This window comes from Alexandromys fortis, unplaced genomic scaffold, assembly GCF_014885135.2.
Source record: "Alexandromys fortis isolate MF-2015 unplaced genomic scaffold, M_Fortis_MF-2015_v1.1 scaffold_81, whole genome shotgun sequence".
Lineage (NCBI taxonomy): Eukaryota > Metazoa > Chordata > Mammalia > Rodentia > Cricetidae > Alexandromys > Alexandromys fortis.
Genome location: NW_026067960.1, coordinates 145,356 through 169,331, shown reverse-complemented (window position 1 = coordinate 169,331; position 23,976 = coordinate 145,356). Strand labels below are relative to the sequence as shown.

Here is a 23,976-nt window from a genome sequence, read left to right as displayed (position 1 = left end):
AGTGGTGCACACCTTTAATCCCAGAACTGGGGAGGGAGGGAGGGAGGGAGGGAGGGAGGGAGGGAGGGAGGGAAGGAGGGAAGGAGGGAAGGAGGGAAGGAGGGAAGGAGGGAAGGAGGGAGGAAGGAATTTAGGGCTAGAGAGATGGCTCAGTGGGTAAAAGTGCTGCCTGCTACATGACCTCAGTCCTCAGGACCCACTTGGTGAGAGCAGAGACCGGCTCCCACAAGTTGTCGTCTGAGCACCCTACCCATGCAATCACTCAATCAGTAAATAATTAATGTGATTTTAATGCATCCAGATGTAATAAAAAGAAAGTTGAGAAATGTTTGTGGGGTCAGAGTGATGGTTCAGCTGTTAAGAACACCTGCTGCCCTTGCAGAGGGGCTGGGTTTGATTCCCCCAAACACATATGATGGCTTACCACCCTGTAACTCCAGTCCTGGAGATCTGGATCCGTCTTCTGGCCTCTGTGGGTACCGCACACAAGTGGTGCACAAACATGCATGCAGACAAAACACCTATACACACAAAATAAATCATTTTAAAACATGTGTGATTAAAGAAAGAATAGTCGGGGCACGGTGGTGTATGTCTGTAATCCCGGCACTTGGGGGGAGGGCAAAAACAGGAATTTAAGGTCACCTTCAGCTACATAGGGAGTTAGAGGCTAGCCTGGGCTACAAGAGCCCAGTTCCCAAAAAAGTCACAATTTCTAGAAAAGAGTTGTTAGCTCTGCGACCTAACTATAAGATTTGGTTCTGGGTTGTTGGGGTTTTTTTTCCCCTGGATTTCGTCACTAATGCAATTGATAGAGAGAACAAAAGGAAGTGTCTGTTATTCCACTCTGAGCAAATGCTATGAACTTGTCACCCAGGGGACTCACGGGGTTTCAAAGCCAGCAAAGCAGTTGAGCAAAAATAAATTTGTAACTACCGGCTAGAAGCTGCTGTAATTCCAAGACCCGCCGCTAGGTGGCGATGGAATCGCTGCTAAGACACATGTGGCTCGCTATGATTCTTTCAGTGGTTTTAATAGCTGTCTTAATGTAATTGGTTTCTTCTGTATTCCTGGTTTTATTTTAGTTTGTGTGTTTGAAACTTCCTGTAGAAGGGTTCTGTGAGTTAAATGCCAAAAGGGGGCGACATTGTTTGAAGGCAGGAGGGAAGCTAATGTCTACTGAAAACCCATTTGGGAGCCCGGGATATGGTTCAGTCTGTGTTTACCACTCAAGCACTCATGTAAAACGCTGGCCATAGTGGCAGACACATAATCCTGGACTGGGGGCAGAGGCAGGAGGACTCCAAATGCTCACTGGCAGCTAGCCTAACCTACTGGTTGGGCCCAGGCCAGTAAGAGATGCTGTCTTAAAAAATACAAAGTAGGGTCTGGTAGTGGTAGCCCACCCCTTGAGTCAGAGCACTTGGGAGACAGAGGAAGGTGGCTCTCCAAGTTCAAAGCCATCCTGGTCTACAGGTCCACAGAGTGAGTTCCAGGACAGCCAGGGCTACACTGAAACCTTGTCTGGAAAACAGAAACACCAAGTAGACAGCTGCTAAGGAGCCATGCTTGAGGTTGATCTCTGGAACCCACCCACACCACACACCCTGCATTTGCATAAATTAAAAAGACTACTTAGGAATGCCTGGGGCTTTAAGGGCCAAGCAGCCACTGGCACGGCAACTCATCCACGGGTGGCTGTTTTCATTTTCCTTCTGTTGCTGTGATTAGCGTCATGACCCGAGACTACTTGAGAGAAGAAAGGGCTCACACTTCCCAGGTCCCAGCCAGTCACTGAGGAAAGTCAGGGCAGGAACAGAAGCAGAAGTCACGAGGGAGGCTGGCTCGCTCTCCGGATTGTTCTCTGTTAGCTTTCCCGTACATTTCAGGTTCCCCTAGGGACAGTGATGCCCAACAGTGGCCTGGGCCCTCCCACATTCATTCTCAATCAAGACAATGCCTCACAAGCTTAGCGGGTCTTCAGGTGAGGGTCTTTGGGTGACTCTGGGTTGAGCCAATAAAACTAACCAGGAAAGTGGCCACGTGACGGTAAACAGGTGTAAACAGCTGCGCTGCCCTAACATGGCTGAGGCCTGGGTTCAGTCTAAGGCACAGGAGGAGAATGGCTGGCCCTGATCTAATAAGCTTTATTTATAAAACCACCAGTGGCCAGGGTCTAGGCCACAGCCTGGAGCTTCCCACTCAGGAGTTAGCAACCATTTGTTATTTTTTTCTGTGGTTGTGTTAAACTGACCCCTGCAGCCTCTAGTTGAATACGTTAGGCAGCTCAGGATGACGTCATTGGCCACCTACCAAAAAGTCGGATCACACACAACCTTCAGAGGGCGCGGCCTGAGACAGTGCGCGCGGCTTGCACGAACATCTCGTCACCTTGCCACGTGTTGTATGGTGAGCACGAGTGAGTTTGTAGAGTAGTGCTCAGACCAGTGTCAACAATGGCTCCTGCCTTTTAGGGTGTTGCCAACAGGGACAGCCTCACCCTGTAGTGTGCTTGCCGGGGCTCCAGCCATCCAGAATCAACCTAAAACTCTGCACCACTGTGAGCTCACTTGCCTAAACCATGATCGCGTGCTGGGGAAGCGCCTGGGCTCCTAAGAGCTTGGCTCCCAGATTTCACCTAACAGTGGCAGCTGTGGTGGACGGTTGTGATCCCAGCCCTGGGCTAGCAGAGACAGGTGGATCCCTGGGGCTCAGTGGCCAGCCTGGCCCAGTTGTGAACTCCAATGAGAGACCATGACTCAAAGAAGGTGGGCAGCATTCCTGAGGGTGACACACTCACACAGTCACACTCACGTGTTTTCACACGTGAAAACACACTATTCAAGAGCAGGCCGCTTGTTTGATGATCGCTGCCTCCACCAATTTGGACCTGGCATCCATCGAGTAAACGAGTTTGGATGTCCCAGCCACTGCGATGTTTGCAATCCACTCTCCCCGTTCATCTTTCAGCAAATACAAATTAAAAAAAAAAATCAAGCAGCTGGATTCTGCAACTTCTTCCCAAGTAGAGAGCACAGTAAGGGAGGAGTAAATCTTGTGCAATAAACACGTCTCTATTCATGAAAATCTGCAAGAACCATCCGCAGTGTTGCCATCGCGTGGGGAGTGGGAAGGGGTGCTCAGGAATGCAGCCTGGCGCTGACCTGCTGGAAATGTGTTCATAGTCTGGGACGGCACTCATTTCCATCCAAATCCAGAAGGACGCAGAGCCATGGAGCTGTCGGCTTCTAAGTAGGATATGAAAGTGTATGTAAAATTAGAAATGAAATCATTTTTTAAAATTATAAGGAAACCAGGTGCAGGATGTAATAGTGCTTGCCTTTAATCCCAGCACTAGGGAGGCAGAACAGGCAGATCTCTGTGAGTTGGGGGCCAGCCTGGTCCTGGATCGTGCTCTGTAGACCCGCTGGTCTCGAACTCACAGAGATCCTCCTGTCTCCGAGTCCCAGGATTAATGCAGATCCTATTCAAGACATTTAAATGGCTCTTTTCAAAAATCCCCGTTTGTCCCCACGTGTGGGTTTTCTAGCGGTGGATCTGTGACGGCATCACAGTGATGACTCGGTTTGGGTACCTAAAAGAATCCCAAGGGCTGCTGGGAACTGTGGTGAGGAGGGGCCAGCCTCCTGCCTTGCTATAAGCCATTTTCTGGTGTGTGCTTCGGGGGGATCCTTGTTGATCCTTGTTGTCGTTTTTAACCTGTTCTTATGGAAACTCACCTTGTGTTGACAGGGGACGCCCCCTTCCAGTGCTGGCTCTGTAGTGCCAAGTTCAAAATCAGCTCCGACTTGAAAAGGCACATGCGCGTGCACTCAGGGGAGAAGCCCTTCAAATGCGAGTTCTGCAACGTCCGCTGCACCATGAAGGGGAACCTCAAGTCGCACATCCGCATCAAACACAGTGGCAACAACTTCAAGTGTCCACACTGCGACTTCCTGGGGGACAGCAAATCAACCCTGCGGAAGCACAGCCGCTTGCACCAATCGGAGCACCCAGAAAAGTGCCCGGAATGCAGCTACTCCTGTTCCAGCAAGGCTGCGCTGCGTGTGCACGAGCGCATTCACTGCACTGAGCGCCCGTTCAAGTGCAACTACTGCAGCTTCGACACCAAGCAACCCAGTAACCTGAGCAAACATATGAAGAAGTTCCACGCGGACATGCTCAAGACCGAGGCCCCCGAGAGGAAGGACACCGGCAGGCAGAACAGCCGGCAGGTGACCAAGCTGGATGCCAAGAAGACGTTCCACTGTGACATTTGCGACGCCTCGTTCATGCGGGAGGACTCGCTCCGCAGCCACAAGAGGCAGCACAGTGAGTACCACGACAGTAAGAACTCGGACGTGACGGTCGTGCAGCTTCACCTTGACCCCAGCAAGCAGCCGGCTGCGCCCCTCACTGTGGAGCATCTCCAGGTCCCCCTCCAGACCAGCCAGGTGTCTCAGTTCAGCGAGGGGAGAGTTAAGATCATCGTGGGGCATCAGGTACCGCAGACTAACACCATCGTCCAAGCGGCTGCTGCTGCTGTCAACATTGTGCCCCCCACCCTGGTAGCCCAGACCCCAGAAGAGCTCCCGGGGAATGGCCGCCTGCAGATCCTACGCCAGGTCAGTCTCATCGCCCCTCCTCAGCCTTCTGGGTGTCCTGGCGAAGCAGGGGCCTTGAGTCAGCCAACCGTTCTGCTGACCACCCATGACCAGACCGCGGGTACCACCCTGCAGCAGAGTCTGATCCCCACCACCCCAGCTGGGAGCCAGGAAGGCACAGGAAACCAAACGTTCATTGCCAGTTCGGGCATCACTTGCTCGGACTTGGAAGGCCTTAACGCTCTGATTCAGGAGGGAACTGCAGAAGTGACCGTGGTCAGCGATGGAGGCCAGAGCATCACAGTGGCCACCACAGCGCCCTCTATTTTCTCCTCTCAGCAAGAACTGCCCAAGCAGACTTATTCCATCATCCATGGGACCGCACACCCTGCCCTGCTCTGCCCGGCTGATTCTATACCAGACTAGTACTTCAGATATTCAGAACATTCTGGAGGGGAGGGTTGCTATCAGAGAAACTACAAGAAGAATGTTGTGAGAGGCCCCTGGATCCTCATAATTGTATTTTATATGGTTTATGTAATTTTTAAACAGAGAAACAACATGGAGACCATCCTGATTCCTCCTTCAAGCTGTTACATTGTCTGAAAGGTTGCCACTGCTGATTCAATTCCAATAGGAGTCAGAGCTCACTGCGGGAGGGACTAGATGTGTTTGTTTGTTAACAGTTTGATTTCCCATCTTCCAGATTTGATTCTCCAACTGGAATAAAGGTGTTTGGGTTTGGGGTTTCCATTGCACTCGGTTTGTATAGTAGCTGATGGTACTTAGCTTCTCTGGAGCCCCTTCCGGAATTACAGACACATACAGAGTCCCGAGTACTTGTGTAGTGCATAGATCCCTATTAGTCCCTGCATAGATCCAAATCTATGTCAGACCATTTCTAACAAGAGTGTGGGAGACGGGGATCTGAAAGGATCAGTGTCCTAATGCCTGGTTAAAATATATTCCCTAGTGATCGTTTGGTACAGCTCCACATGGGTATAGGGTTGTGAAGTTTAACTTATTTTGTAAAGATTTGTGTGTGTGTGTGTGTATGTGTGTGCGCGCATGTGTGTGCATGAGAGCGGGTACCCACAGGGGCCAGAAAGGGCGTCAGATCCCCCTGGAGCTGGAGTTACCAGTGATTGTGAGCTGGCTTGGGTTCTGGGAAGGAAACATGAATCTGTGCACATACTCTTTGTAACCATCTCCCCAGCCCTGTGGACTGTTCGTTCATTCTGTCATCATGGGGGACTTGGCACAGGTGGGGTCTGGGGTCTTCTCTTAAATACTTCCCTCCTTTAGCTACGTCTAATACATTCCATGTCTCAAGTGACCCAAACTTCTTCGTCTTTATTTTTGTTTTTGTGACAAAGTCTCACTCTGTAGCCCAGGCTGGCCTCAAATTCAAGACCCAGAGGATTGGCCTTCTGCCTCCTGGGATTACAGGCCTGCATGCTGCTCGCCTCATGTGGCTCCGACCCAACTGTGCTTTGAAACTGCAGACTTCATGACGGTCCTGACATTTCTGTTTGGATGTAAACAGGGTGTGGGATCCCAGTAAGGTTTGACTGAGTTTTCCAGGATGTGGTTTCTTAAATGTCTATCTCTGCTCAGGGTCTAAATGAGAGAAGGATTACATTGTTGAGAAGCATGAGCCACACTGAGAAATTCAAATTTCCTTTTTGAATTGAAATGATGTTTGGTCACTAGGTGGCGCCAAAGAGCAAGCCAGAAAGACCAAAGATGTTAAAAGTAGGAATGGTGTCTCTGGTTTCCAGGGTAGGACTGTGGGTCACTATTAAAAAACAAAAAAATAAAAATAGGGGTCAGGCGATGGTGGTACACACCTTTAATCCCAGCGCTCTTGGGAGGCAGATCTCTGTGAGTTTCAGGCCAGCTTGGTCTACAGCTCGAGTTCCAGGACAGGCTCCAAAGGTAGACCGAGAAACCCTCTGAGGGGTGGGGGAAGTGGTCATGCAACCATCTCACTTTTATATGAAGAGATGATCTGTTTGCGGTAATAAACTGGGGAAATACAGAACACAGTGGTGTTTGAAACTGTATGGTTCTGGGCTAAGTCAATAGTGTGCTTGCCTAACATGCAAGAAGATCCCGGCTCCATTCCCACGCCCACCCCACGGTGGCACTTGTGAGCTCATGGTCTCAGTGGCCTGGAATTAAAGGTAGGAGAATCACAAATTCAGGGTTAACTTCAAGCAGGTAACAAGTCAAAGACCAAGCTGGGGGATGGGGAGACAGGATAACACACCCTTAAATGCAAAGTTCGAGTCCCCTGGCGAGCCTTAGAGCTGGGCTTGTCTCCTTCCTATGTTTTCTGGGTTATTGATATCTGAGCAGATTACTTTTGTTTTGTTTTGTTTTTTGGTTTTTTTTTTTTTGGTTTTTGGTTTTTCAACACAAGAGTTTTTCTGTAAACCAGGCTGGTCTCGAACTCACAGAGATCCACCTGCCTCTGCCTCCCGAGTGTTGGGATTAAATGGGTGTGCCACCACCGTGACCTGAGCATAAGTATTACTTCTGGGTCTCCGCTCTTCGTCAGAAGTTCTCTATTTTGATATGAGCAATAATAATGACTTACCTATTCTAATGTATGTAAAATACAGGAAATCTCATAGTTCACAAGATTAGAAACCCATCGGCCCACTTCCCCCACATTCATACCCGGAGACGTACGTATGTACCCTTCGCCTAACGTCTCATACCCGGAGACGTAAATCCCGTATCCGTCTCCTCATGTCCCATACCTGGAGACATAGATGCCGTACCCTTCGCCTAATGTCTCATACCCGGAGATATAAATGCCGTACCTTTCCCCTAACGTCTCATACCCGAAAACATAAACGCGTCTCATACCCGGAAACGTAAATACGGTACCCTTGCCCTAACGTCTCATACCGGGAACGTAAATGCAGTACCCTTCACCTAATGTTTCATACCCGGAACGTAAATGCCTTACCCTTCGCCTAATGTTTCATACCCGGAAACGTAAATGCCGTGCCCTTGCCCTAACGTCTCATATCCGGAGACGTAAATGCCGTACCCTTCTCCTAACTTCCGGCTATCGTACTGTTTGTTTCAAGGAGTTGTTAGAAGGAAATGAAATCCGGGAGCTAAAGCCATGTTCCTTAGTTTTTAAGTAGTTCAAATTTGGGAAAGGATTTTGGTTTTGCTCCCTAATGTTAATGGTTTGGGTCTGAGAATGAGACTTGGAAAATATGTGGGGTTTGTAATTATTGATTTTGTGTGTAAGTAGGTGGGGGTGCTTCCCATGTGTCTCAGCACCCAGTGGACGTCAGAGGACAATTTGCAGGAGTCAGGTCCCTCCCTCCGACAAAGGGAAAAATCCAGTCAAGTTACGAAGCTCGGCAGCAAGTGCCTGACCTACTGAGCCACCTTGCCCGCCCTGGTTTGGTTTTCATTTGGGTTTTGTTGTTCATATTTTTTCTTAAATATTTATTCACTTTTGTTTTATGTGTATATGTGTTTTGACGGCATGCACATCTGTGTACCGTGTGTATGCAGTACCCTTGGAGGCCAGAAGAGGGCGGGAGCCAAAGTCTGGAAATATAAATACAGGTAAAATGGGTTTTCAAGCCATCCTGAGCTTATGTAAGTACTGACTTTCCATCCTCAGAGGCATGAGCAAACCTCTGCTGTACCACCCTTGTGTTCCCTCAAGCCAAGAGTGATTAGGTCACCTTCCCAAACCAGCCAAGGCGCCTGCCTTGGGTTCACCAGGGCACCTTAGTCTGTTTCGGTGCCATAATAAAGTGCAGAGGACTGGGTAGCTCACAAACAGCAGCAAATCCTTTCTTACAATCCTAGAGACCAAGAAGTCTGAGGTTGAGTGCCAGGGTGGGAAAGACTTTTCTCACAGACACATCTTCCAGCTTTGTCCTTACTAGGTGTTCCTGGCGTCTCTTATTTGTTTTAAATGATATTTTTATTCCTTGAAAATGTCATGCACTTACACAATGTGCCTTGTCTGTACCCACCACCCATGGGATCTCCTGTGGAAGGACACTAATCCATCTAGTAGGACCCCAACCTCATGACCTAATCACGTCCCTTCCAACATAGGATTTTGAAGAAAAACAAACACCGTACTGCAGGGCAGAGGAGGAAAGGGCAATTAGATCATGCCGAGCCAACCCCACAAGCCCCTGTGCCTGCTCCCCACTTTTTCCCTTGTCAGCCAAGAATATGACTTTCTGTCTCTTAAAGGCTATGCTGTATGGAGCGGGCAGTGTTTGTTTATTTTTGAGACAGGGTCTCAGGTAGCCCAGGTTGGCTTTGGATTCTCTATGTAGCCAAAGATAGCCTTGAACTCGTGATCCCCACTGCCTCCATCTCCTGAGTGCAGAGAGAAGAGCTGTGAGGCACCCGTTCCTTCCATGCTGGGGGTGGAACCAGGGCTTTGTGCATGCCAGACGAGCACTGTACCAACTGTGCTGCAGCCCTAGCCCAAGCAGCCACTTTATAAAATTCTTTATTATTATGTGGGAGTGTGGGGTACCTGCATGCCACAGTGTGTGTGTGCAGGTCAGAGGACACCTTTGTGGGGTTGGTTCTCTCCTTCCGCTGTGGGTTTTCTGACGATTGAACTCAGTGTATCAGGCTTGAGGGGCAAAGACTTTTACAAAGCCCCTAACTACCTTGCCAGCCCGGCCCCCCAACTATTTCTTCCTTATTTAAAATAACGTATGGATGAGAGTGTGAACCGATAAAGCCCGCGTGACACTCTGGGGACCTTGTTATAAAGCAGAGTCTGATCTCTGCTTCTCTTGTTTGAGCCCCCCGGGGAGCTGGTTCAGGGCAGATTCAGGGTATGGAGAAGCGTCTATGCATGGACCGAGAATCCGTGCAGGAATGTACATACCTGCATTGCTCATAATTACCACGCCGCAGAGCGTCCTTTGGCAGAGCAAGGCGCACAGTGTGGTGTGCTCACACGCTGGATTACGGGGGAATGAAAACAGACACGACTGCCTGTGGTAACATGCTGAATCACACGCTTCCAGATTCCAGGCACGGAAAACTCTCAGTGAAGAAGGCAAGACTGTGCAGCATATCATTTAGGTGATGAAATTCATAAGTGAAGCTTACAAAAAAAAATCAGAGGTAGTGGAAGAGGCTGGCAGAGGAGGGAGAACTCATGGGTTTGCCGAATCCAAGAATGTGCCGCGCCTCGAGACGGGAGGGAGTCTCAAAGGCAGGTCAGGCTTTGTCGTTTGTTGGGGGGGGGTTGTCCTGAAATGGCATGGTTATCATTTTTACATGTAAGCCAAATTTTATTGTTTAAATTGTTGAACTATTACAGAGGACCCGAGTTCAGTTCCCAAGACCCATGGTGTGCTGCTCCCCGGTGCCTGTGACTCCAGCCTCAGGAGAATCAAAATTTATCAGCTGCAGGCCAGGGTGATTGCTGCACAAGCAGAGGACCTAGCCTGGGTCTAAGTGTCTGTGTAAAAATGAGCATGGTCCATGGACAAGCCTGTATCTCCATCATCTGGGAGAGGAAAGAGGAGACAGGAGCGGACTGCCGGCCGGGGCTTGCTGCCTGCCAGCCTGACTTCAGGTTCAATGACAGCAAAAGCGACAGACATCCCAGGACACCTGGTGTTCTCTAGCCTCTGGGCAATGTGTGACCTGGACACATATGTTCAGACAGACCACACACACATACATACACACTCAGAATTATCGGCTAGATTTAAACAAAAACCAGTTGATAGGAAAACTGGGTAAAGGTAACAACCATGGCTCCTGAGCATGGGCCCTGTGGTTCATTTTCTATAATTTTTAGTAATGATCCTTGAAATCAAGTCATTAAAACTTGGTAATAAACTCAGTAATAAAATTTAGTAATAAAAGTAGAACTAGAGCTTTGACCAGATGTCAAGCAGGCTCGAAACCCCAGCACTGAGCACTGAGGTAGGAGGATGGCTGGGCTACAGAGGAGACCCTGTCAGAAAGAAAAGAGGGAGAAGAGAAGGAAGGCAGACAGACAGACAAACTGACTAGAACTTTAGATAGACCTTATAAAATAGTATAACATCCTTTTAAAATAAAACTAAATGCTGGATATGGTGGCACATGCCTTTAAATTTTTTATTTTTATTTGATGTGTATGGTTGTGTCCCCTGCACGTGTCCATGCACCACATTCCTGGTACCCATGTAGGCCAGAAGATGCCATCAGATCCTCTGGAAGCAGAGTCCCAGGTGAGGGTGAGCCATCACTGGGAATCGAACCCAGGTCCTCCGGAAAAGTGGCAGGTGCTCTTAGCTGCTGAGCCATCTTCCCAGTCCGGGTTGTGCACTCAGCATGACCTATACATGCCTAAGTGGGCTGGTCACTGGGAAATGAAAGGGAACTTTAATCTTGGCACTCAGGAGGCAGAGGTAGACAGATCTCGGTGACTTCAATCCAAGTGAGCCTGGTGCAGGTTGTGAGTGCCAGGCCAGCCAGGGCTGTATAGTGAGACCCTGTCTCAATAAACAAATAATAATCAGTTCTTGCCATTTTATTGGTGGAAAATATAATTTCCTGATGCATGATTAATAAAAACTCAGAGAAATTGGCGTTCAACCTGAAAAGTAAAACAGCCAACCACTGGCTCTTACCTTAACCTCAGTCCTGAAAATGGCGATCCTGCCTACAGGAATATCATAATGAGACTGTGGTTGAGAGCTGTCTCCTCCCATTTTATAATCCTCACTAGGGTTGGCATTAAAGGTATGCACTACCAGGATTAAAGGCATGCACTGGATGGTTTCTATGGCAACTAGTGTGGCTACTGGGATTAAAGGTGTGTGTTACCACTACCTGGTCTGTAAGGCTGACCAGTGGGGCTGTTTTGCTCTCAGATCTTAAGGCAAGCTTTATTTATTAAAATACAATTAAAATGCCTCTACATTTCCCCTTTCCATCTAAAATAAAAAGAAGGCTATAACTAATATAAGAAAAACCATATACAGTAAGTACAATAACTATATATAATATACACAGGCAATAATACATCAACAATGTCTAGTCCATTTGCATTTGACAAATTTAGAGACAATACTCCACTTATTTATCCTATGTTGTGGGTCCAAAGTCTTGTACCTAATTTACTGTCTATCATAACTTGCTTTCTGTGTCTGGTAAACAATGAAAACTATAACCATCTAGTCTTCAACTCCCTCAGAGACCCAAGAAGGAAATAATATTAACTGAGTAAGCAGGAAGTGCAAGCAAGTGACTTCCAAAAACTCTGAGTAATGACAGAAACAGCTGGCTGCCTGGACAGTCACTCAAAGTTCCTCTGCAACAAAAGAGCCAGTGGCTGGCTGTTTTACTTTTCTGGCCTTCAGGTTGATTGAATGCCAATTTTTCTCTCTGAGTTTTTATTAACTGTGCTTCAGTTTCCATCTTATTCTTTCTTGGAATCATATGCACAGGGAAAATGCAAATTACGATGTTATGAGTGACCATTGTCATCAGTACAGTTAACAGAAGTGAGACAGTTGGGAGCACTGTGTGTGGGAGGCTGTGTTGGGCCATGGTCTCCTCTCCCTTTCTGGGATGGGGGACACTGGTGTGATCATTTTCTCATCCTCTCTCCTGGCAGCCTAGGGTGGTGCTTGCATTCAGTCGAGAGAAACCAGGACACTTCTGGGGATGATCCTGCACGCTAGCAGCCCAGTCCACACCAGCACAGGCCTGGCAGACGAACAGCTGCCCAGGAGAGCAAGTGAATAAATCACGGTGTCCTCACACCACTATCATCCTACAGTAGTCAAAGTGGATAAACACTGACAATACTCGCAATATCTAGTCCAGCATGACAGCACCTGCCGTTAATCCCAGCACTCCGGAGGCAGAGGCAGGCCTATCTGAGTTAGAGAGTTCGAGGCCAGCCTGGTCTACACAGTGAGTTCTAGGACATCCAGGGCTGTATAGAGAAATAATCCTATCTTGAAAAACCAGGAAAAAAAGAAAGAAGAGAGGTCTTCGCAGATAGTATGCACTAAAGATGAGAAGGGGACTCCCGGGTCCTGGGAGAAGTCTGGGCAGGAAATGGGCTTGCCCTTTGCCCAGGTATAACACAGTATCAAGTGTCTCCCGATGTCACCCCTAATGAACCCTTTTTCCAAGTTTCCTGAGGGGATTTCTGTCCTGAGGATTTTTGGTCCTGAGACAGTCCTGGGAGACACTAATCCCGAGCACGTGTGTGTTTTCAAATCTGTCTGCTTATGGGGCAGGGGGATGGCTCAGCAGGTAAGGGGCACTAGACACTGCCCTGACACTTGAGTTGGAGTCCAGGAACCCTCATGGTAGAAGGAGAGAACTGGCTCCTACAGGTTTGCTTCTAGCTTACACACACACACACACACACAGACTGAACACACAGAGATCCTCCTGCCGCTGCCTCCCAAGTGCTGGGATTAAACAAAGGCACGTGCCATTACACCAGACTCTAAAAACAAAAAACTGCTGTAAAGAGTGTGGACGAGATAACGGCTCAGCAGTGCAGAGGACCAGAGCTCAGCTCAGCTCAGGACTCCCTGTAACCAGGGAAACCAATGCCTCTGGCCTCTGGAGACACGTGCATTCAAATACACAGATCCAAGAGGCATGCACACACATACACAGAATTTAAAAAGAAAATCTTTAAAAAAAATTTTTTTAAATGGTTCAGCAGAGGTATAGCTGCACACATATAACAAAGAAAACTTTTATTAAATTATGTTTAGGGTTTAAACTTAAGTGAGTTCACCCAGCATTGCTTACACATACCTAAAAAGACTGACGCCCAGGAAACCCTAAGGAAGTTTAAGAAAGCCAGCCCAGCCAGTGCCAAATACACGCGCACCGCATCCCCTGCTGCTAAGCCCTCTGAGCCCATAAAGCCTCCTTTCCTTAACGTGTCTCATTTGCCTTGATTTAAAAATACTGAGTCTCAGGTCCCCACGGCAGAATTCGCTTCTGAGCGCGGCTGGGTCTGAGCCGTGGCCACCACGTGATTCTCAGGTTTGGGCAGGCTTGGGGCACAGCCCTGTTTTAAGTAACTTCCCAGTGTGAAGAAAGTAAACACCCTGAGGGGACGTAGGTGGCTTTCCCGATCCTAGTTGGACGTCATTCAGAAGGTGGAAGGAGGGGTCCCTCTCGGGTCTCCACAAGGTCCCAGCTAGTCTGAGCACGAAATGTCAATTAGCCAAAACCCCCAGGACAGTACCGCGCCTCAGTCACCCAGTGGGTGGAGCCTGCGCCCTGGCTGGCCCCAAAGGCCCCTCCTGTGTGGTCCTAGACCCTGAGTCCCGGGGCAGGAACGGAGGACAGAATAAGAGTACAAGTTCCAGGGCTCTCCTCCTGAGCTCAGGACTTTCAGAATCTACTTTTTAATTTGTTACTGCATGTATTTGTGTTTGTGTCTCTGTGTGCTGTCCCATTTGTGGAGGCCAGAGGACATCTTACAGGGATGAGTTCTCTCCTACCACCCTGTGGGACAACTCAGTCATCAGGTTTGGTGGCAAGCGGTTTTGCCCGCTGAGCCATCTCGAAGCCCACAGCTACTTTTTTTTTTTTTTTAACTGGCTGCAGAGGAAAGAATGCACCCTGCAAACTAGAGGCACCCTGGCCTTAAATTGTATACCCGGATGCACAGGTGAAAGGACACGCCACGTGCCCCGCTCCTTCTCCACCTTCGCCTGTGCAGGAGAAAATCCCTGCTAGCTTTTGTGAGAAATAGCCCAGGACCGCGGTCCCAGGCTGGACCAATTAAGAGCGAATGTAAAAGCTCTCCAGCCCGCGTGACAGCGGCCACGGCCTCACGTGGGAGCTCGTTAGAAATACAGACGTTCGGGCCCCACCCCAGACTCACCGAGTCAGAATCTGCATTTTAACGAGCTCCCCAGCGACTCGGGGAGCGCATTAAAGTGGGAAAAGGGTTGGCGCTTTTGCAATTTTAATGAGTCAACGAATCACCTGGGATCTCGTTAAAATGCAGACAGAGTTTCTCCGACCTGAGCGTGCGCGCGCATCACCTGGGGAGCTTGTTAAAATGCAGATTCTGGTGTGGCGGGGCTGGGGTGGAGCCGGAGCTCGTGCGTGGGAGCGGGGTTCCCGAGACCCCTGAGGTCCTGGCTGCCAGCCAAGCGACTGTCAGGACACTTGATAAATCGTCCTACCGGGCTGACGGGCGGCGGGGCCGGGACATGCGCGATCCGGCCTGTGGGGAGGTGTGCCTCCGAAGTCTGGAAACGCGCGCTCTTCAGGAGGCCACTCTTGGGGACCCGCCGGGAGCCTCATCTTCGCGCCATGTCGCGGCGCAAGCAAGCCAAGCCCCAGCACCTGTGCTCTCTGGAGCCGCAGCCCGAGTGCAACGAGCCCGGCAGAGCGGTCCCGCGCGTAGCCGGGGAGCGGGGTGAGTAGCCAGCGGACGCCAGGGACAGTGGTTCCGACGTCCCCAGTTTCTCTGATGTACACCTCACCCCGGGAACTCTGTGGGTGTCGGGTCTGGACGGAGGAAGGGGCGCGCGGAATCGTGCTCGAAGCTTCCAGCCGCAGTCCTGGACTTGGGGACTGCTGCCCTGATGTCCTCCAACACCACCCCCCCCCCAGTCCCTGGACCTCCCCAGTCCCTGGACCTCCCTGTGGGTCTCATATCTAGGCAGGGGAAGGTTGGGGTGCGTGAAATGGTGCAAGAAGCTTCCAGCCCCAGCCCAAGTAACTGAGGACAGCTGCGCTAATGTCCCTGACCCTGTGTCCCGTTAGTGTCAGATGAGGGAGTACTTAGAATGGTGCGCGAAGCTTCCAGCTCCAATCTTGGGACTTGGAGACAGTTGCTCGGAAGTCCCTGTCGCCTGAGCCCCGCAGATGTCAAAGCTGGAAGCGGGTGGGGAGGTGCGCACGATGGTGTGCAAAGCTTCCAACTCCAGTCCAGAGACTCAGACAAACCTGGGCGCGTCTGCGGGTCTTTGTGAATTATGCGCGCTTGTCGATTACACCCATTGCGGGTCGGCTGCCATCTCCGGGAAAGCGCTGAGAGCTGCGGGTTCGCTTCCCACACTGGCCGCGGGGTGGGGGTGGAGGGGTGCTTAGAGCCCGAGGGACGAAGCTGAATCCAAGGACAAGATACTAGCTAGCTCTTTTCCACGCGAATACAAAACAGAGAAGCCTTTACGGGGAGGGTGAGACGGGTTTCAAGTGGCTATCCACCTCCCGGAGAGGGGGATCTTCCAAGGACCTGAAGGACGTGTAAGGGAGTGTGAGTGACGGGGGGGGGGGGGGGGGGGGGGGGGGGGGGGGGGGGGGGGGGGGGGGGGGGGTGACTGAGAGGCTGGAGCCTGGTAAAGGACGTGATACCCCTGGGAAGTGCGTGGAGCCGTGAAGGGGGGGGGCAGCATGGTTGAAACCAAGAGGCTCTCGCTTCCCCCACCCACCTCCATCGTTGCGCGGACCAGTAGGGAGCGGCGAAGTGACACCTCCCCTCTAAGTACCCTAGGTCTTCCCCCTCCCACACACCCTACTCCTGAAGAGCCAGGGAAAGGGGGAGCCTTTAAGCGTCTGTAAATTCCTCAGTCACCCTCAGGCACATGCCCCCAGGGAGGGTGGGGCTCGGCATTCCTTGGGCACCTCTCTTTGATTTTCTTGCTCCCTGGACTTTGTAGATTCCTCCTGTCCCTTCTTTGGGGGTGGGGAGAGGAATTTTAGATGGACTTTATTCCCGTCTCCTCCTACCTGCGGCTTCCCGGGATGGGGGTACTCTGTCCTCTTCTGGTCTCAAACCACATTCCCCATAAATCTCTAGGAAGATTCGCCCCGTGAATTGGCCAGGGTTCCAGTGAGCATCTCTCTCCGAGGGGTCGGGGAGTAGTTTGATAAGAACTCTTCTAAGTAGATTATATTCTAAAACCTAATAAGGGGTACCATAAGCCAGCCACCGTGAAGTCCAGTCGGTTGGCACAGTCTGGGTAAAGTTAGAGGGCCTCCCTGCTGAATAACCTGGGGCAGAAGTGCAGAGTCCAATGTAGGAGGCGGAGTTACTGTCTCTGCTAACGCTTGCTGGCTGTGCTGGCTGTGTGTCGGGAGGAGGAGACCCGAGATCCCTGTCTTCCCGACCTCCCAGTCATGAGTCCTGGCTCCTAGCCCTTGCTTCAGAAAGTGCCCTCTGAAGACTGGTGGGTGATGATTGGTAGATCTGTGTCACCCAGCAAAGAACCTTTGTATTCCCTCAAAGCCCAACCACTGTTAATTGCCCAGAGGCCTCAAGCGGTTTTTTCAGTAGAGGCAGGCAGAGGGCTGTAAATTTGAGGCTAGCCTGGTCTCTATAGGGGGTTCCAGGCCAGCCAGGGTTGCATAGTGAGACCCTGTCCAGGGGGTGGCACGAGGCTTTAATCCCAGCACTCTGAAAACAGAGGCAGGTGCATCTCTGAATTCAAGATTAGCCTGGTCTAAACCAGGCAGTTGGAGGTCCATGCCTTTAATCCCAGAACTCAGGAGGCAGAGGCAGGCGGATCTCTGTGAGTTCAAGGCCAACCTGATCTACAAAGCAAGTTCCAGGAAGTTCCAGAATGGCTAAGGCTACACAGAGAAACCCTGTCTCGAAACAAATAGTAAGTAGATAAATAACAAATAAACAAATAGCATTTTTTAAAATGTCCAATTCTATCAGTGAAATAACGAAGCAGCCGCAGGGGACACCACCAACCTAGCCTGCCGAGGTGACTCACAGCCCTAGAGGCTTGGCCTCTCAGCCCTCGGCCTTTCTGTCTGTTTAAGTTTACATGGAAAAGTGCCAGCTTGTGCACAGCGTTCTTTAATGTGCAATGGTGAACTTAGCCTGCAGCTGACCTGTGAGGCAGAAGCATCTGTGAGACAGATGTGGGAGGAGTGCAGAAACAGAGAGGGTGAGCGACTGACTTGGGACCACACAGCTACAGAGACAACCAGAGTTTGTAACTCACTAGCTGGCTACCTGTTTATGGTCCAACACCTCATTTAGATTTCAGTGTTTAGTCTGACATGGCTACTGTGAAATAAGAATTCCTCCCGAATTTCATGGGTTTTTGTTTTGTTTTGTTTTTTTAATGTGTGAATTGTTAAGTAGCTAAGATTTACTGCTTACCTTCCCAGGGCCAGCAGATAGGTAAGGGTGGGTTTGAATAATCTAAAAACTTCCAGCCCTTTGACCTTTAGCATTTCTGAGCCACTTTCCTCATTTCTCACAAAGCATAAATTGTCTGGTGTCAGCCCAGACCATTACCACCACCACCACCATCACCAACCAGTTGGGAACTTGTTAGAAATGGGAAAATATCAGCAGCTGTGCCATAGCCCCCACCAGAGAATTCTAGAGGTGGGCCCACCTACACACTCACAGCTGGGAGCCCCTACCTGTCTCTCTCCTTCCCTCTCTCCCTCCCTCCCCCCCCTCAGTAATTTTCAGGAACTTATTAAAATGGAATGGGTATTGTTTAATCTTTTATCCCCTGAGAATCCACCCAGATGCCTGTGACAGGGTCCCCAGCTGTGGACTTGCTTCTGACACAGACACCCTGGCAGTCCTCAGGAAGCAAAAGAACTGTGCCTGGGCCCTCCAAACATGGATTCTTGTGTGTATGTGTAGACCAGAGACCAGCTTCGCTGTCCTTCCTTTAGGGACCTCTCTCGGCCTCCCAAAGCTGGGATTACAATCACGTGCATGCCTGCGCACAAAACTTTTATTTATTTATTTTTTATTTACTATGTATACAATATTCTGTCTGTGTGCATGTCTGCAGGCCAGAAGAGGGCACCAGAGACCTCTTTACAGATGGTTGTGAGCCACCATGTGGTTGCTGGGAATTGAACTCAGGACCTTTGGAAGAGCAGGCAATGCTCTTAACCACTGAGCCATCTCTCCAGCCCCACAAAACTTTCTTGATTATTATTTTTATTTATTTATTTTTCTTTGTTGATTTTTCAAGATATGGTATCTGTAGCTTTGGCTCCTGTCCTGGAAAGCTCTCTGTAGGCCAGGCTGGCTTTGAACTCACAGAGATCTGCCTATTTCTCTGCCTCCTGAGTGCTAGGATTAAAGGTGTGCACCACTACCAGCCAGCTATGTCTTTTTAAGATTGTATTCGTTTTATTTTATATGTGTGGTGTGTATCTGTACATCATGTGCTTGCGGTGCCCAAACAGGACAAAGAGGCCGTCAGGCCGGACCGCCAGGAACTGCAGTTAAAGATGTTGTTAAGGTGCTAAGAGTCAGCCTGGTGGTAGTGGTGCACACTTTTAATCCCAGCACTCGGGAGGCAGAGGCAGGCAGATCTCTGTGAGTTCGAGGATAGCCTGGTCTATAAGAGCTAGTTCCAGAACAGGCTCCAAAGCTACAGAGAAACCCTGTCTTGAAAAAAAACGAAAAAAGAAAAAAGGTGCTAAGAGTCAAACCTGTATTCTCTCGAAGAACAACCCGTGCTCTTAACCACCGAGCCACCTCTCTGTCCCGTCCAGCCTTTTTTCTCTAAGTGGTTCCTGGGGATTGAACTCAGGTCCTCATTTTGCATGGCAAGCATTTTACTGACTGAGCCATCTCTCAAAGCTCCACAGATTCTCATTTTCTTTTTCAGATTTATTGATTTGATTTTGTGTGTGTGTGTGTGTGTGTGTGTGTGTGTGTGTGTGTGTGTGTGTGTGTACCTGCAATGTGTGTGTGCCACATTCGGGTCTGGTGCCCCCAGGGGCCAGAAGAGGGCATCGAGTCTCTGGGACTGGAGTTCCAGGCCATGTGGGTGCTGGGAATCAGACCCGGATCCTCCTCAAAGAGCAGCAAATATCCTTAACCACGGAGCAACTCTCCAGTCCCCGTGTCCTCTTTTTCGAGGGGGGATCTCACTGTTTCTCAGGCTAGCCCCTGCATCCAGCTCCAATGTAAAAGCCAGTCTGTGGGGTGCATCTATAACCCCAGAACTGGGGAGGTGACGGCAGAGGGATGGATTCCTGGGGCTCACCGGCCGACCAGTCTATCTAAATTGGTGAGCTTGGATTTTGTCTCAAAAACTAAGATCGAAAGTGACTGAACTTCTGCCTTCCATGTGTGTGCACACCTGCACACACACAAACACATGTACATCCACACAAAGCCATGCTCCCTGCTCTTCCCTGCACCCAGCACACACGCAGACCCACTGCTGAGGTCCCGCAGGCAGCTCCTCCGGGCCAGTTAGGTTTGTCCTCCACATATGTGTCCTCTCCTTTCAGCTGTGTTTGAACCAAAGTACGGTACCATTCTGCTTGCAAGCATGTCAGCGTTCATCCCTACAGCGCTGGGATGCTTTAAATGCCTTCTTCATCTTCATTCATGCACCGCCTCTACTCTAAAACCCATCTGTCAACACAGGATATTTCGCCATTTCAGGTGGCATGCCTGGCATGTTTGAATCAGAAACCAGATAAGGTCCCGCCATGTGTCAGGTCCTCAGCTTGTGAGGTCCCTTCTTTCGAGTAATTTGTTGGAGGGCTTTATCCTGGCGAGCGCAAGGCCTCCAGCGTGGCCTGTGACCCATGGTTGAACTGGAACAAATCAGCTCAGCATTAAAGTGAGCCTAAGCATTGCAGAACTGCTGCCTGGGGTACATCTCTGTGAGTTCGAGGCCAGCCTGATCTACAGAGCAAGTTGCAGGACAGGCTCCAAAGCTATAGAGAAACCTTGTCTGGGGGAGGGGGAGCTGCTGCATGGAAAATAGAGCTATGTCTGAGAATCTGTAGAGCATGGCTGGGGTCATAATACTTGGAATCAGATGCAGGGGAACCACTGTAACTTCAAGACCAGGCTTATGTTAGGCCATCCAGGGCTAAGGTAGACCACATAGCATGAGCCAGTCTCCAAACAAGCCAACCGGGCATTCGATCTTGGTAATATTTGCGACGTGCCTTGCTCACTGGTCATTTATCTTCAGGTATTGTGGCACCTTGTTCTTTTTTTGTTGTTGTTTGTTTGTTTTGTTTGTTTGTTTGTTTGTTTGTTTCTTCTTGGAAACAGGTTCATGTGGAGCCAAGACTAGCCTTGGATTAGCTAGGCAACCAAGGATGATCTTGAAATTTTGTTTTTGTTTGTTTTTCAAGACAGGGTTTCTCTGGAAAGCCCTGGTGTTGGGACCATTTGGAGTCCTGGCCTCCAGCTGTTCTTCCCTACTAGTGACCTTTATTTGGCCTTCTGATTTGAGTTACTAAAAGCTGTGTCAAAGTTGTTTACCAGCTCTGCTTCACGAGCACGTGTTGCCTTGCCTTGAGGATCAGAGGATAAGGTTTTCACCTGTTGGCCCACCTGACTGTGTTGGGTATATAAGCCTCCATGGTGCTATTCAATAAGGGGCTTCTTTACCAGTGACTAGAGGTCCGTGTCTCTGTCTGTGCTGTCTCTGTGTGTCTTTGTGTGTTTCAATCTCCAGCCCCTTGCCCAGGCTCAAACTGTATGGTAGCGCATTGAGCGCAGTTGGCATCATGAGCTACACCCTGGCTGTCCTGGAACTCGCTCTGTAGACCAGGCTGGCCTCGAACTCACAGAGGTGTGCCTGCCTCTGCCTCCCGAATGCTGGGATCACAGACCTGCACCACCAGGCCTGGTTTGTGCAGTGATGGGGACGGACCCCACAGCTTCCTGCGTGCTGGGCAAGTCCTCTACCAACTGAGTCCTAGTCCAAGCTCTAGTACGTGTGTAGCCGCGTGTCAGTGCATGAGCATGGTGTGCAGGTGTCTGTGGAGGCCAGAGAGTTTGTTGGATAGGCAGTTATAAGTTGGGTGCTGGGACCCCAACTCCAGTCCTCTGCAAGATTGGGGAAAAAAAAAAATGAAAGCGGCCCCAAACTACCCTTTTCTCAGACTCACCATGACAACTGTCCTGAGAAGCCAAGTCAAACTTCCTGTCTCCATTGCAGCCTCTGCGCTCGATGACAAAGTCCCGAAACCATCGGACCTCGCTGCTGAAGACGGTGACACCCAGCAGGCCCCTGCTGTCGCGCTACCCTCGGAAGCAAAGGAACAGACGGGCACCCTCGGAGAGAGGACCTTTAACTGCTGCTACCCAGGTAAAGGGTCGAGCCTGGTGGTAGCAGCCCCTTCCCTGTCCGCAGGTCACTCACGGTTGGCACGTGTCCTCCTCAGGGGTCCTGTAGGTCCTTAGGGGTCCGCCGCTGCAGTTGTCAGAGCGACTACAAAGACTGCGTTCACAGCTGCTCCTTAACTGAGGGTGGAGTCACGTCTCCATAAACCCATTTTAAGTTGAAACATCAAGTCAAAAATTCAAGAAGGGGGCTGGAGTGATGGCTCAGCGGTTAAGAGCGCTGACTACTCTTCAGAGGACCTGGGTTCAATTCCCAGCACTCACATGGCAGCTCACAACCGTCTGCAACTCCAGTTCCAGGGAACCTGGCACGCTCACATAAACAGACAGCATTGCATGCCAAAAAAAAAAAAAAGAAAAGAAAGAAAAACACCAACACACATAAGAATAATAAATTATTTAAAATGCGGAAGGAATGGATGTGGGAATCTCAGCACTCAGGAGACGGAGGCAGGAGGATTACTGCAAGTTTAAGGACAACCTAGTGAGTGTAGTGAGTTCACTCCAACCAGATCCTGTAAAGAAGAAAGAAAGAAGGAAAAGAAAAGAAGGAAATGCATGAGGGCTGAGGGTGTGTCCCAGCCACACGACACTTACCTGGGATGCCAAAGGTTCTGGGTCTCGCCCCCAGCACTGCCGCCCTGCCAGACAGAAGGAAGATGAAAATGCCCTTTATCCCCTTGGCTCACCAAGCGTACCAGCCCCTTTCTTTAAGCCTTGTGCAAGACTCTGGCCCTAGACCCACGCTGAGCAGAACACCTGGCACAGGGGTCTGTGAGGAAGGGTTGGCAGGGGCTGTCATTCGCTGGCAGCCATACTGAAAGCAGGAAATGACAGTATGGGTGGGCGTCCGTCAAAGCTGAGCCGTGGCAATTTGGGGCATTTTGAGAGCCGCTTTGCTTCTCTTCCAGGCTGTCATTTCAAAACCGTTCACGGCATGAAAGATTTGGACCGCCACGTGAGAATCCACACAGGTGCGTATCCACTCACTCAGGAGTTGAGGGAAAATACAAGGAAGTGGATTAAGTGTTGGGGGCCCAGGAGTGTGTCCATGGCTGGTGGCATCTAGCCTAGAGCTTGGAACAGGAAGGAAGGGATGTGAGGATGGCCTTGACAAAGCTTGGGTACAGCAAAGCTGTTGCTTCAAGACCAGTCTGGTCAGCACATACAGAGGGTGGACACAGGCTGCTTAAACCAAAGAACATCTGGGTGTGACTTACTGGTGTGTCAAGATTTATTTATTTATTCTATGTACAGTGTTCTGCCTGCATATATGCCTGCAGGCCAGAAGAGGGCATCAGATCTCATTACAGATGGTTGTTGCTGGGAATTGTGAACTCAGAACCTTTGGAAGAGCGGGCAATGCTCTTAACCTCTAAGCTGTCTCTCCAGCCCTTAATTTTTGTTTCATGTGCATTGGTGTTTTGCCTGCGTGTATGTCTGTGTGAGGGTGTCAGACCTTGGAGTTACAGACAGTTGTGAGCTGCCATGTGGGTGCTGGGAACTGACCCCAGCTCCCCTGGAAGAGCATTCAGTGCTCTTAACCGCTGAGCCATCCCTCCAGCCCCGTGTCCATCCTTTTGATATAGCGGTAGAGTACTGACTGTAAAGTCCACACTCCAGAACCACACATTCCAATTACAGGGGGGAAAATCTGAGTGCTTTGTTGGTCCACATTCATAGCTGTATGCGGCCGCATGGGCTGGATACACTTCTCTCTGCAACAGGATATGTGAGCTTCAACCCAAGGAGTCTCAGCCACGGCCAGACCCTTTGTCAAGCTCTCCTCTGTGGCTGATGTGGCTCTACAGTGATGGACCCGAGGGCACAGACTGGTGCTCCAAAGCCCAAAATGGCTATTGTCTGGTTCTATAAAGAATATCCCTTCTGAGTGCCTCTCTGGGCCAGAGTGTGGGTTCATTTGCTGCTAATGAAACCAAGTTGAGTGGCTTAAGTTGTTAGTGTCCCTGCAAATGTCACAGCCGGATCCACGTGAGATGAGCAGGTGCCAGGTCAAAAACTGGCAGAGCCCAACCGAGCGGTTTATTTTCTTATTTAAACTTTGGGGAAAAGTCTCCAGGTGACAGCTATTACAATAAAGCTTCAGGGATGGCTATGTGGAAACCCCCTTGCAAAGGACACCTCTACTGCGGAGCACGTGTGACCATCACCATGAGAAGGGGCTCTAGTGACTGATACAGTCAGGGATCAGCAGGGAGGAGCAATTTGTTTTTGTTTTGTTTTAAGATTTATTTA

General features: G+C 50.0%; 1 protein-coding gene across 3 annotated transcripts in view; it reads left to right on the top strand.

Annotated features, from left to right (window-relative positions):
* Nucleotides 1–23,976, top strand: part of Zfp64 (ZFP64 zinc finger protein) — a 59,284-nt gene that overhangs the window by 26,242 nt on the left and 9,066 nt on the right. The window contains exons 1-3 of one of the 3 annotated variants that reach the window (XM_050152956.1): nt 14,631–15,039; nt 21,536–21,685; nt 22,632–22,694. In XM_050152956.1, the coding sequence (XP_050008913.1) occupies nt 14,934–15,039; nt 21,536–21,685; nt 22,632–22,694 (319 nt within the window). In that variant the 5' untranslated portion in view covers nt 14,631–14,933. Of the gene's footprint in view, nt 1–3,753; nt 5,354–14,630; nt 15,040–21,535; nt 21,686–22,631; nt 22,695–23,976 lie in introns of those variants that run through there. The other 2 variants (XM_050152955.1, XM_050152954.1) reach the window with 2 other exon arrangements.